Raw genomic sequence first — 13,854 nt, 5'->3', positions numbered from 1 at the left:
GAGGGGGTGCAGCGTAGATTTTCCAGGTTAGTACCGGGGATGAGTTACGAGGATAGGCTGACCAATTTGGGCCTATATTCTCTAGAATGTAGAAGAATTATTCCTATAGAAGTTATATATATAGAAGTTCCTATTAAGATCATCAAAGGGCGTGATAGAGTAGATAGTGGGAGATTGTTTCCCCTGGTTGGAGAACCTAAAACCAGGGGTCACAACCTTAAAATTAGAGGCCAGCCCTTTCGCACTAAGTTGAGGAAGAACTTTTTCACTCAAAGGGTGGTGAATGTATGGAACTCGCTACCCCAAAGGGCTGTTGACGCTCAGTCCTTGAACATATTCAAGACTGAGATAAATAGATTTCTTATTGCAAAAAGGATTAAGGCATATGGGGATAAGGCAGGGTTAGGTTATTAGCTGGAGTTAGATTAGAAGATCAGCCATGATTGAATGATGGGGCAGACTTGAAGGGCCGAATGGCCTACTCCTGGTCCTACATGTTATGTTTATGGGTAAAACCCTTCGGCAAATTTCTTCTCTCCTCTCCGCCCCCTCTTGTATTTTGTAAAAAGGACATGTAACATTGATTTAAACTTGTGATCTATTTATTAAATGTTTCCTGTCACTGTTCCTTTAAGTATTGTGCTTGGAGGATAAACTCAGCAAACATTCCAGTTTAACTGGTTACTCTACAGCGCATAGCAGTCTCTGCTCAGCATTTAACTCCCCGGTGGACAGCTGAGAATGAGAACTTGGGATGTTGATTTAAAAAAGACTTAAAACTAGCCAAACAATGATACTGAACAATAAATTATGCTTTGGAAGGATGAGATCAAGTGGACTGAAGTCTTTACTTGAATCTTGCTTTGTTTTAGAGTGCCAACCTTGCCGTGTTCCACAACAAATTATATTTATACAGCACCTTTCATGCTGGGAGGATTTTCCAAGTTGCTGAATAGTCCCGATTTGCATCCAATCTGGGGAATAGGATCAGAAGGGTAGGGGGATAGGGGTAGGAATGTGATCGAAGGCATGGTTGAAGAGGGGGCAGTGGTGCCTCTGTGCACATGCATGATGAATGGGCTCCACATGCAACTACGTTCTAAGTGAATTTACTTTGCAGTGAAGCACGTTATAATGGGACATGTACTGTAGTCCTTTTAAATCTCTTCAAATGTCTGATTGAGTATTGGTTACTACAGGAAGGTGGAAGCTGAGTACAGAGAGAATTGCCCTGGAACTTTGTAACTCTTAAAAATAAATTACATTTATAGGGTGAACAGCATATATTATACAATACTTTTTGAGGTTTCCGCTCAAAGTGAAGGATAATAATAATAATTCTTGCATTTGATATAGCGCTTTTCACGTCGGGAGGATGTCCCAAAGCGCTTCACAGAACACACTGTAAAGTGAATTGACTGTATATTTGTGGGCAAACGCGTCAGCCAATTGCGCACAGCAGTGTCACACAAACATTTGTGGATTGAGTGACCAAATTCCTTTTTCATTTTTGAAGGGATTATTACCCCTGCAAATTGATTAACAACCAGGTTCCTGCTTACTGCTTAGTAAACAGAGGCGTGTGGTAAGAAAACTTGCTGAAGGTTTCACCCAGTTAATTCCTTTTTTTATATAAAAAGTGTTAACCTGATGTTCCTTGTTTTATAGGGGTGGAGGTTTAGGTCTGGTTTTGGCAAGTGCTGGATTTGGCAGACTGACTGCACCCATCATGGAGCTTCACAACCAGAAGGGTTACTTTCTGCACCACGTGATCTTTACTTGCTGCACAATGATTTGCATCATTTGCATCCTACTGTTGCCTGAGAGCAGAGGGCTGAATCTCCCAGAGACCATCGACGATGGAGACAACTACACCAGGCAGCCACTCCTCCCTCCGAAAAAGGCAGAGCAGCCTCTGCTCGCAAATCAGACTGAACTCAAGGACTACTCTGGGCTTCAGGAAATCGCAGGCCCCTCCGACTCCACTGCTGAGATCACCACAGCCAATGGCAATGGCATTAGGTCGATATGATCGTCCTTTTTAGTGTTTACAGTTGAGTGTTTTGCACAGAAGAGACCTCCAGCACCTGGTTATTTTGTGAACTAATTCATTTGGCAAGTGTTTTAGTTCTGAGCTGGATGACTTTTTTTAAACAGACTTATACCCTCCCTCCCCTTAAGGGGGTAATGATTGTGAATGTGGAAATTTAGGAGGCTCCCAAATTCCTGGAGGGTCAGTGGGAGCTGCCTATAGCAAATAATGCACTACATCGTTGAAAGGGGAAGGGGGAGAAATGCCAATAAACTGTTGGAGGAGCTGCCATACAACTGGGAAAAAAAAGTAGTGAGACTTTAAGGAAGACACTAGTAGGCTTGCAATTTTCAACCCCATTTTTCCCCTTGATGTCTTACCTTTCTCTCCCACCCCTCCCCATTTCACCATTAAACACATTGGTTTGGAATAATTCTGACTTAATGCCACCCAAATGTTTCCAATGGCAGGAATGTCACCCCTTCACTCCAAATGAATGGAATGTCTCCACTTTACACTGCTTAATTGCTTCTTCTGTCAGCTGATAAGTAGCTAATAGAATCTCAGAACCAGTATTCTTGCCACCTCCTTTCCCTCACTTTAAAACATCTCACTTACATGTGTCTCACTTAAGATAGATCTCATCTGTAAATCCATGGTGTTTTTTGTAATTCTAGGCATTGTTATTAAGTTTCAAACAAAATTGTACAGTTGTAAATTAAGTCTGAGTGTCAAAGCATGATTGAATTTTTAGACCTTTTTCCCTCCATGCAGTAATTTAATATTTCAGGCAGTAATGTATTTTTTGCAAATGGGGAACTATTGCAAGCAATATTGTATTGCAAAAAATATCAGGGTTATGGTACGTATTCTCAACCGTTTCTCTACTAAATGAAGGTTAAACACTGAACATCTTGAGCTGGGCTGCTGACTTGTGGTGCTGGTTTTCCATTGCATTTTTCTAGTGGCCTAGCATTATATCTGAGCCCTCTACAAGTGTCCCTGATGTGCTGGAACACAAAGTAAATTGCACAGCTACTCATTGAAGAATTATTGCACATCACTCAACTGGTGGATTTTTTTAATAAAAGTAATTTCATTCACTGTATTTTTCTTTATTTTACTCTGTGGGAATTATTTTGCTTCAGACTTTGATAGCAGAGAAGTAATCCTGGCATGTGCTTACCCAGACTTACCAGTGAAACAGAATGGTCAATGCTCCAGACAATTTCTACAAATTTGAATACTGCCCCCCTGTGCATGAAGATGGCACTTCAACACTTGTTCCCACTTGATTGTGAATTACAGTATCTTTTAAAATAAATCCTTGCATTTGATAGTGCCTTATGACTTTGTCTCAAAGAGAATGTGTTCTCTGGGGTGGTAAGTAGTGGGAGTGAATCATAGTGAGCTTGGGAACCATTTATCGAGGCACTTGAAAAATTTCCTGATTTCTCATATAGCCAGTCTGCCCTGATTTAATTCCAATATTTTTCTGCTCCTTTCAAATCGCTAGATGTCCAAGCTAGGCTATTGAAGGAGGTGACTTGATTGACAGAACACTGACAATTACACTGTACCCCACTCTAATACAGGTTGAGGAGCTGGTGTTGTCTTCTATACATTACCCAACGGTGTGTATTCTGGTTGCAGCCTGGCACTGAGCCGGAAGGAGCTGCAGCCAGATCCAATATGTGCTTTCTCTTGAAGTGACTGATAGGTTTCAGGGCTGATGAGTTCCATTTTTGGTTTGATTCTGTCTTGTTTGTGTAAAACAGTTTTTGGGGTCCAGATCCTGGAGATTTAAAGCTTTTTTTAAAAAAAACTCTAGCTTCCAGAAAACCAACTTTACATTGCACCGAAACTAACTCTTAAATCAGCCTCTCTCCCTGACTTCAATAGCCTTCCCAATAATGTATTTGACATTAATTAGCCTTTGTAAAGAAATTTCCTGGTGGGCTGTCAAAAATTGCCATTCCCAATTTGAACCTAAATTCTTGATGCATCAAAGCACTGTTCTGGCTTTCTCAATTTAGTTTACATTTAAAAATGTTGCATTGACAACTACATTTGTATGGAGCCTTTCACCGTGGGAGGACCTTCCAAGATGCTGGACAGTCAGTTTCAGACCCGAGCTGTGGGTCAGAACTGAGGTGGGTGGAGAGCAAGGTGATTGAAAGCACGGTCAAAGAGGGTCTTGGGATGAGTCTTGTGGAAGCAAGGGAGGGGGCAAGGTGGAAGGACTGCGGGATGGAATGGGGTGGGGGGCAGACACCAAACAAGCTGCAGTGTGGACAATGTTCCTTCATCTTAAAAAAAAAAAAATCCTCTTTGATCATTCTGTGCAGATATATTCCATTATTTATTGTGGAGATATTCTGTTTGGGACACCTTGTAGAGTATGCCAATTTTATAACTTTCACTGTCTACATAATTTTACTGCTCTCCATTCTGTAGAACATGTGTGCATGCTGTGATTTTGGCTGAGTTTGAGAAATGATCTTTTCTGTCTTTGTGAAGCACTTGGAGACCTTGTTTTTAACATGAAAGGTGCTATATAAGTGTAAATTGTTGATAGTGCCTTATAGGGTCAATTTCAATCAGATTGACCCAGTATTAAACAAGTGACAGGACAACTGACAGAGTATTGATCCCCCATTAACAACCACTGTTCAGCCTCCAGTTATAATCAATTATATTTATTATTGCCACTGACCTTATATATCCCTCAGTCTTTCTTTCTGGTGTTCAAGGCAAAGTTAAGAATCTGGGCCTGCTGCTGGTTACTACAACAGAGTCTGATGTATGGAAGGCAAAGTCAGCTATGAAATCTGAAGCTTAAGTGACTAAATGAATAGGTAACCTGTCCATTTATTAATGCATTAAGTACATAGACATACACCACCTAGTTTTGTCATAATCAAAACAGCATTGAAGTCTGAATTCTACTGCATATTTACAGTTATTCCACACCACATGCAATATTTGGGTGTAGAAGTAGCACCTGCATGGACTGGGTAATTCAACAAGCTTAAACTGCCGTTTCCTCTGAATGAGACTAATTTCCTCTTCAACAAAATGAAGTGCAAGTGGGCTATAAAATACCTCATTTCATACTGATTGATAGAGGAAGTAAAATTATAAATTTTCCATCAGTAAAACCATTAACAAAAGCAAACCCATCCCTCATCCAACCACTAGCAATGGTTGGAAGAAGTTTTAAAATGTGAAGTATTTGATTTGCATTTGATCATAGCAATTGTAAGAATCTTCTGAGCAGAGAATATCATAACTTTTGTTCATTGAAACATGGGTTCACAGATGGTGATCATTGATGAATGAATATTCTGTGGGAGCAATTCTCGGTGCATTTGGAGGTGGTCAGGGTCGGAGTCTCCTTTATAGGATGGAGTGACTCATTAGTCAATGTCACTGCATGATATACATGCAGACCTCCATGAAGGCTTCTGAAGGCCTCAATTGGCACACCATGCAGTGACATTGTCCAGAGAAAACTGTCTCACCATCTATACTTCATACTGATGTGAGACAAATGATGCTTTGGACTATGCACTTGCTGTCAGTCTTGCTGCAGAACCATAAGTGCATCCATCACCTGAGATATGCTAATGCAAAACGAGGAAAACTCAAATTCAGCCTGAAGTTCTCCTCCCAATTGCTATCCAGAAATGGGGGGGCAAAGGAGAAATAATAATGTAATAACTGTTGAATTTGATATAGTGCCTTGTCACATCTTCAAGAAATCTCAAAGCACTTCACATTAAACTGCAAAATGAATTAACTGTATATTTTGTGGGTGAAACACAGCAGCCAAACAGTTGTGGATTGAAGTGACCAATTTCTTTGCACTGCTAGGTAAACAGAGGTATGGAGTAAGGAAACTTGCCCAACATTGTGCCAGGTAAAGGCATGGTTGAATTGGCTATGATTAACATATATTCTACATATGTTCATTCACACAGGGCACTAGCTAGTGATCAGACATACCCTGGTGTGATTTGTTGCCTCCCTAGGGTCAAAAGCAATTATTGCATTACTGCTGCCCTATCTTCCTCACCCACACCCGAGCCTCCAGAAGATAACATTTCCATCACAATGCTCAACATTTTTGGGTAAACAGCAAAGTTTGCTCTACCATGATCTCTCCAAAACCTTCAAATCAGTATTTGATTCCCAATTCATGTAACACCTATAAAGGAAAGTTTTTAACACTTTATTAAATATGCCAAAAGTCATTTTTTTAAAAAAAAGTACAAAATAATAATTAGTTACAATTAGAATTTCTCTGGATGAGCATCCATTTCTTGCTTGATTCGGTTTTCCACCTCCAGTGCTGTGTTGCTGCTGGTGTTTGGGAGGTTGTAGCTGACAAAGACCTGTTTGCCCGTCTTCTTAGCTGGATATAGATATAACAGTAAAATATATTTTTTAGATATTGGTGTTACAACCTAATTTTTAAGTATAGATTAAATTGTGTTTCAATGAAATAACAGTTATCACTTTTAGAGAGTTGTACCAGCACCTGCTAAAGGAACAACTTTAAAATTATAATATAACCTGCACAGTATGGATTGATAACAAGAGAAAGGCATACACATAAGGAGAGAGATTGCACCGATGCATCAGACTGCACACAGTAAAATGGTTCTCTTTAATTCCTCAAAATAACCTGTCCCACCCCACAGCAACACTTTTTTTTAATATATCAGACACTGTGGCATTGCACACTATCTGCTGTTTCCAATGTGAAGAACAGCATTTTTCACAAAGAGAAAGGGGGAAAAGGCATTATATAAATACAAGTTGTTGTTACAGTCACAGGATTTACTTTCACGTGTATGTAGATAATTCTACTACTGTTGATTCCAAGTTCATGGATGTTCTGTCAGATATCAAAGCCTCAATGACCTTCAATTTCCTGAGCTGCATATGGACAAGATGGAAGTCATCCTTTTCAGGTCATGCCAACATTTCCTCACTTCTAGTTTTGACTTCCTCAACCTCCCTGCCCTCTCCTTCTCAAACTCATGAAACCAGCGCGAAACCTCTTCTTCCTTCCTTCACACTCAATCCCTGACCAAAACTGCTACCTTCTCTGCCATATTGTCCATCTCCACTGCTACCTCACACCAAATGCCACCAAAACCCTCATTCGTGCCTTTGTCACCTCCCGCCTAGACTTCTCAAATGCATTTCTCACTAGTCTATCTAGTTTCATCATTTGTCCATAAGCTCCAGCTAATCCAAAACAACGCCGCCCACATCCTCACCCGCACCAAATTCTGCATGGCCATCACCCCAGTCCTCACCAGAATCAAAATGGATTGACGTTAGTGTCCTTGCTCTCACCTATAATCCTTTCATGCCCTAACACCCCCCTTTCGCTGTGTCCCATTCCACTGTTCGCATTTATGGGTCTGAGGTCATCAGAGGTCTGAAATTATTATTTGTCTTAAGACTTATTTTATCTGGAGGAGGGTATTATAATCCTGCCCTAAGTTCAATATATGAACTTATTTTGGTTTTCAACCCAGGTTACAGGCTGATTACCAAGCAACTGAAACTAGTTGGGGGAAGAGGGTGAAAGACAGCACTTCATGCAATGAGACAAGACAAGGAAGCAGACAGTGGCAGAAAGAAAAATCAAACCTGACTGTATGTAAAGTTCTTTTTAAAACACATTGCGAAATGTTCCTACCTAATCGTTGCGCTAGAGAACTGGATGTGGTATCAGAGGTATCTCCAAGAACTAATGTAGACACTGGTATAGGGTTCTGTAAATCAAGAACAACTGGTTACGCATATGCTAGTTTTCCAGGACATCAGCATTCTCTTCCAACATTAAAGAAATCCTGACACTAATTTAGAGGTCCCACCTTCAAAATTACTGGCACTCCAAATAACTCATTCTGAAATTTTTTGTACATTGCTCTGACTCATTTCCAACGCTCTATTTGCATCTAAATTACTGTATTCAATAATAATCATTGCATTTGGTGTAGTGCATATAATGCTGAAATGTCTCAAAGCACTTTGCAGGTAATTGATGTCAAGTGGACATTTGTTGGCAAATTCAGCAACAGGCAGTGTGTACAAATAATAATAATAATCCTTGCATTTGATATAGCGCTTTTCACGTCTTCTAAATGTCCCAAAGCGCTTCACAGAATATACTGTAAAGTGAATTGACTGTATATTTCTGGGCGAACGCGGCAGCCAATTGCGCACAGCAGTGTCCCACAAACAGTCATGGATTGAAAATGACCAATTTATTATTGTTTTTGTTTTTTTGGAGGGATTATTATTAGGCGTGTGGAGTAAGGAAACTTGCCCAGGGTTTCGCCCTGACCAGCCCGGAATTGAACTCTGGTCTCTCACTTGCAAAGCGAGTGCTCTAACCACTGAGCTACAGGATTCCACGAAAGGGCAGGAAATTAATCAACATGAGCTTATGACTCGCACTGGGAATTGATGATCATAATAATTGACTAACAACTGGGTTCCTACTCACTGCTAGGTAAACAGAGGCGTGTGGAGTAAGGACCTTGCCCAGTGTTTTGCCCTGCCCGGAAATCGGAACCAGGTCCTCTTGCTTGCGAGGTGCTGCCCCCACCCTTGTTTTGTATCAATAACACCTATTTAACCCATCATCCCCTGTCCCCTCTATCCCATTTTCCATTTGTCTTCTAGATAAATTAATCATTCGCATCACGTCTGTGTGTGCAGCCAACTCCTCCAAACCAAGATAGGCCCCAAATTGTCAAAGGACAATGCGGACCTGGTACCTGTCTTCACGACCAGGTGAGCGAGTCGGATGATCTGATTACCTCTCTGGCTGGACAAGCCTGCGCCTGGTGACCAAGTATGCAAGCGAGCTCTGCATTGTAGACACCTGAGTTCAATTCCAGGCAGGGGGAAACTGTGGGTAAATTTCCTTACTCCACACATCTAATAATAATCCCTCCAAAAAACAAAAACAATAATAAATTGGTCATTTTCAATCCACGACTGTTTGTGGGACATTGCTGTGTGCAATTGACTGCCGCGTTTCACCCACAAATATACAGTCAATTCACTTTACAGTGTGTTCTGTGAAGTGCTTTGAGACGTCTGGAAGATGTGAAAAGCGCTATAACAAATGCGAGGATTATTATTATTTCAGTATCTCTCTACGGGCAGATCACAAAATACACAGTCAATCCACTTGACAGTATATTCTGTGAAGCACCTAGAGTCGTCTCGACGACGTGATAAGGCACTGTATCAAATGCAAGGATTATTATTATTATTATTTACTGATCAAACTCCTCAGATCAGAAGTACCGCAATACTAATCGCAGCCAACAGGGCTGAAGGCATAGCTGCTGCCAGGCGCTCAATCCTTCCCATAATCTTGTCATTAGTGGGTGAGATTGGCTGTGATGCTCCTCACAAACCAACCTCAGCAGCGGCAGCGCTTGTGCAGCTCAGGGAGTAACTGATAAGAGCAGAGACTGCACTTGATCTCAGCCAAAAGGCCCAATCTCTCCACAATGTGTTAGCATTTCCACCCGCTCCCCCCACCCGACTACTCCACCCCCTACACTCCACAACTCCACCCGCTCCCCCCACCCCACTACTCCACCCCTACACTCCACAACTCCACCCGCTCCCCCCACCCCACTACTCCACCCCCTACACTCCACAACTCCACCCGCTCCCCCCACCCCACTACTCCACCCCCTACACTCCACAACTCCACCCGCTCCCCCCACCCCACTACTCCACCCCCTACACTCCACAACTCCACCCGCTCCCCCCACCCACTACTCCACCCCCTACACTCCACAACTCCACCTGCTCCCCCCACCCCACTACTCCACCCCCTACACTCCACAACTCCACCCGCTCCCCCCACCCCACTACTCCACCCCCTCTCCCCCATCCCACTACTCCAGCCCCTCTCCCCCACCACTCCACCCCCCACCCCACTACTCCACCCCCCCACCCCACTACTCCACCCCCTATCCCCCCACCCACTACTCCACCCCCCCCACCCCACCCCCTCTTCCTCCCACCCGCTCTCCCACCAACTAGTCCACCCCCTCTTCCTCCCACCCGCTCCCCCACCCCACTACTCCACCCTCTTCCTCCCAGCCCATCCCCCCACCCCAACTACTCCACCCCCTCTTCCTCCTCATCCGCTCCACCCACCCCACTACTCCACCCCTCTTCCTCCTCATTAGCTCCCCCACCCCTCTTCCTCCCCCCCCCCCCCCCCCCGCTCCCCCCACCCGACTACTCCACCCTCTTCCTCCCAGCCCATCCCCCCACCCCAACTACTCCACCCCCTCTTCCTCCTCATCCGCTCCACCCACCCCACTACTCCACCCCCTCTTCCTCCTCATCCGCTCCCCCCACCCCCTCTTCCTCCCCCCCCCCCACCCCCACTACTCCACCCCCTCTCCCCCCACCCCACTACTCCACCCCCCACCCCACTACTCCACCCCCTCTTCCTCCCCACCCGCTCCCCCCACCCCACTACTCCACCCCCTCTTCCTCCCCACCCATCCCCCCACCCCCTCTTCCTCCCCACCCATCCCCCCACCCCCTCTTCCTCCCCACCCATCCCCCACCCCACCCCCTCTTCCTCCCCACCCATCCCCCCACCCCACTACTCCACCCCCCCCCCCACTCCAACCCCTTCCCCCCCCTCTCCTCCTCCCCCCCAAAAAAACAATGCGGCCTCTATCTGTGCGGGGAGGCCGCCGGACTCACCAGTCTGCTGCACATGGCCACGGCCAGGTTACACAGGGAGGGCGCGGCCCCCACCCACAGGAAGAAGCTGTCCCTCATGCTCAGGGTGTGGAAGTGCACCACCGTCTGCTCCGCCAGTCTCGCGCTGAAGTTGTGTATCGCCAACCCCGCGGGGCCCGGCTCTCCCGCGGCCATCTTCACCGGTACCTCCAGCTGGTGCCTCCCTCCCCCTCACACACCGCCTCACACCCACACTCCCCCACTCCCCGCCTCCCCCTCACATCCCGCCCCTCCTCCCACACACCGCCCACACCTCCTCCCACACACCGCCCCACACACCCACACTCCCCCACTCCCCGCCTCCCCCCCCCCGCCCCCCCCCTCCCCACACCGCCCCACACCCCCACACCGCCCACACCCACACTCCCCGCCTCCCCCACACATCCCGCCCCCCCCCCCTCCTCCTCCCACACCGCCCGACACCGTCTCACTCCCCACTCCCCGCCTCCCCCTCACATCCCGCCCCCCCCCCCTCCTCCCACACCGCCCGACACCGTCTCACTCCCCCACTCCCCGCCTCCCCCTCACATCCCGCCCCCCCCCTCCTCCTCCCACACCGCCCGACACCGTCTCACTCCCCCACTCCCCGCCTCCCCCTCACATCCCGCCCCCCCCCTCCTCCCACACCGCCCCACACCGTCTCACTCCCCCACTCCCCGCCTCCCCCTCCCCCTCCCGCCCCCCCCCCTCCTCCCACCGCCCCACACACCCACACACCGCCTCACACCCACACTCCCCCACTCCCCGCCTCCCCTCACCTCCCGCCCCCCCCTCCTCCCACACCGCCCCACCTCCTCCTCCCACACACCCCCCTCCCCCACACACCGCCCCACACCCACACACCGCCTCACACCCACACTCCCCCACTCCCCGCCTCCCCTCACCTCCCCCCCCACCTCCTCCTCCCACACCGCCCCACACACCCACACACCGCCTCACACCCACACTCCCCCACTCCCCGCCTCCCCCTCACCTCCCGCCCCCCCACCTCCTCCTCCCACACCGCCCCACACACCCACACACCGCCTCACACCCACACTCCCCCACTCCCCGCCTCCCCCTCACCTCCCGCCCCCCCCCCTCCTCCCACCGCCCCACACACCCACACACCGCCTCACACCCACACTCCCCCCCCCCTCACCTCCGCCCCCCCCTCCTCCCACCGCCCCCACCTCCTCCTCCACACACCGCCCCACACACCCACACACCGTCCACACCCACACACCCCCCTCCCCACACCCCGCCCCACACCCCACACCGCCCCCACACCCCGGCCCACCCCCCCCCCCCACACACTCACACCCCGGCCCCCCCCCACACCCCGGCCCCCACACCCCGGCCCCACCCCCACACACTCACACCCCGCCCCCCACACCGCCCCCACACCCCGGCCCTCCACCCCGCCGTGCGCACCTCGCCGGGAGCTTCCCGTCAATCACCGCTCCCCGGGCCCCGCCCCGCCCCCCCCCCGGGTTGGGCGGGTTCACGTCCAATTGGGCGGGTTTCCTCGTACTTGCGCGTGTTAAATAAACGGCTGTGGGCGGGTACCTCATTTTTATGATTTGTTTTTTTTTAAAAAAAACAGTCTAAACCTGAAAAATGTCTATTTTTTTTCCTTTCAAGATCCTTTCTTACACAGCTGCCAAAAAAAAGCACTCACCTAAACTGCCCAGTCTCCTCCCCACACTAGTAAGCAACGCATAATATTGGGCTACATGTGGGCTAGTGTTCAGTTGACTGGGTTGTTTCTGGCCACCCTCCTCACTACTCCCAGCCATCTGCAGGGGGAGATAATAATAATAATAATCCTTGCATTTGATCCAATTGCGCACAACAGTGTCCCACAAACAGTCGTGGATTGAAAATGACCAATTTATTATTATTTTGTCATTTTCAAATTGTCAAATTGTCATTTTCAATCCACGACTGTTTGTGGGACACTCCTGTGCGCAATTGGCTGCCGCGTTTCGCCCACAAATATACCGTCAATTCACTTTACTGTGAAGCGCTTTGAGACGTCTAGAAGACGTGAAAAGCGCTATATAAAATGCAAGGATTATTATTTTTATAAATTTGCCCATGGTTTTTGCCCTGCCGGGAATCAAACCCAGGTCTCTAACTTGTGAGGCGAGTGCTTTAACCACTGAGCTGCAGGACTCCACTGCAGGCAATTTGTGCACATATTTGGGGGATTTGGGCTAGGACATCAGGAGAAACTCCTTTCTCTTTTCGAGCAGTGCCATGAGATCTTTAACAATCTGAAGAGGCAGAAGAGATTTCAGTTTAATATCTCATCCGAATGATGGCGCCTTCAATGAAATTTCTTTGATCGCTCTACTGTGCGCTAACGCTAACACTGCATCTCTAAGATGTATCTTAGAGATGTAATGCTAAGCATAGGATTGATTACTCTCTGTTCATCTTCAGCAGCAAGATGCACAGTATAGCAATCAAAGAAAAATAGCATAAAGCTAGCGAGACCTTATATGCTTAACCATTTTGCTTTCAAGTCCCACATCGGACCTTCGGAAGCACAGGCCAGGCTGATACACTGTTGCAGTGCTGAAGGAGCATTGTGTGATTGAAGGCGCCATCATTCAGATGAGACGTTAAACTGAAATCTCTTCTGTCTCTTCAGAATGTTAAAGATCTCATGGCCCTGCTCGAAAAGAGAAGGGAGATTCTCCTGATGTTCTGGCTAAAATCCGCCAAGTACCAAAATTAGTCATTTACTTCATTGTGTACAAATTGCTTACTGTGTTCACCTACAAAATAAACAATCACTCCACTTTAGAGCAAAATTCCATGTACTTTGAAATGTCATTCCCAATGTAATAGACCCTATATCAAATGCAAACAACAACAAATTACATTTGTATAGCGCCTTTCGAATCAGGAGGTTATCCCAAGGCGCTGGACAGTCAGGGATTTGTACCCGTGCTGGGGGTTGGGATCAGATAGATGGAGGCGCGGTCAAAGAGGAGGCTATAGAGGGCTTTGAAGGT

The 13,854-nt window shown here is 47.2% G+C and overlaps 2 protein-coding genes across 3 annotated transcripts in view; one reads left to right on the top strand and one right to left on the bottom strand.

The window, feature by feature from the left end:
• LOC103184576 (solute carrier family 22 member 23) overlaps positions 1-3,140 on the top strand; it is a 42,011-nt gene extending 38,871 nt beyond the window's left edge. The window contains exon 9 of the mRNA XM_007902670.2: positions 1,669-3,140. Coding sequence (XP_007900861.1) covers positions 1,669-2,032 — 364 coding nt within the window. The 3' untranslated portion in view covers positions 2,033-3,140. The remainder of the gene's footprint in view (positions 1-1,668) is intronic.
• A 1,747-nt stretch (positions 3,141-4,887) lies between these two features.
• psmg4 (proteasome (prosome, macropain) assembly chaperone 4) lies at positions 4,888-11,060 on the bottom strand. 2 transcript variants are annotated; one of them, XM_042332461.1, is made up of 4 exons: positions 10,811-11,060; positions 7,752-7,827; positions 6,326-6,449; positions 5,897-6,242 (listed from the first exon to the last, which is right to left on the bottom strand). In XM_042332461.1, the coding sequence occupies exons 1-3, from the start codon at positions 10,982-10,984 to the stop codon at positions 6,328-6,330; spliced, it is 372 nt and encodes a 123-aa protein (XP_042188395.1). In that variant the 5' UTR covers positions 10,985-11,060; the 3' UTR covers positions 5,897-6,242; positions 6,326-6,327. The 2 variants fall into 2 exon arrangements, with proteins under 2 accessions (XP_042188394.1, XP_042188395.1); XM_042332460.1 differs by having other exon boundaries at positions 4,888-6,449.
• Positions 11,061-13,854: the final 2,794 nt, after the last annotated feature.

This window comes from Callorhinchus milii, unplaced genomic scaffold (genome assembly GCF_018977255.1).
Source record: "Callorhinchus milii isolate IMCB2004 unplaced genomic scaffold, IMCB_Cmil_1.0 Scaffold2, whole genome shotgun sequence".
In the NCBI taxonomy this organism is placed as follows: domain Eukaryota; kingdom Metazoa; phylum Chordata; class Chondrichthyes; order Chimaeriformes; family Callorhinchidae; genus Callorhinchus; species Callorhinchus milii.
This window is presented reverse-complemented; position numbering and strand designations above follow the sequence as displayed.

What these genes read in the sequence shown, in the direction of transcription:
- psmg4 (XM_042332460.1), bottom strand. Translation starts at nt 10,984, where the DNA reads ATGGCCGCGGGAGAGCCGGGCCCCGCGGGGTTGGCGATACACAACTTC. An exon ending in TGGCCATGTGCAGCAGACTG is followed by an intron (nt 7,828 to 10,810) that starts GTGAGTCCGGCG and finishes CTTGATTTACAG; the next exon opens with AACCCTATACCAGTGTCTAC. An exon ending in TTCTCTAGCGCAACGATTAG is followed by an intron (nt 6,450 to 7,751) that starts GTAGGAACATTT and finishes ATCTATATCCAG; the next exon opens with CTAAGAAGACGGGCAAACAG.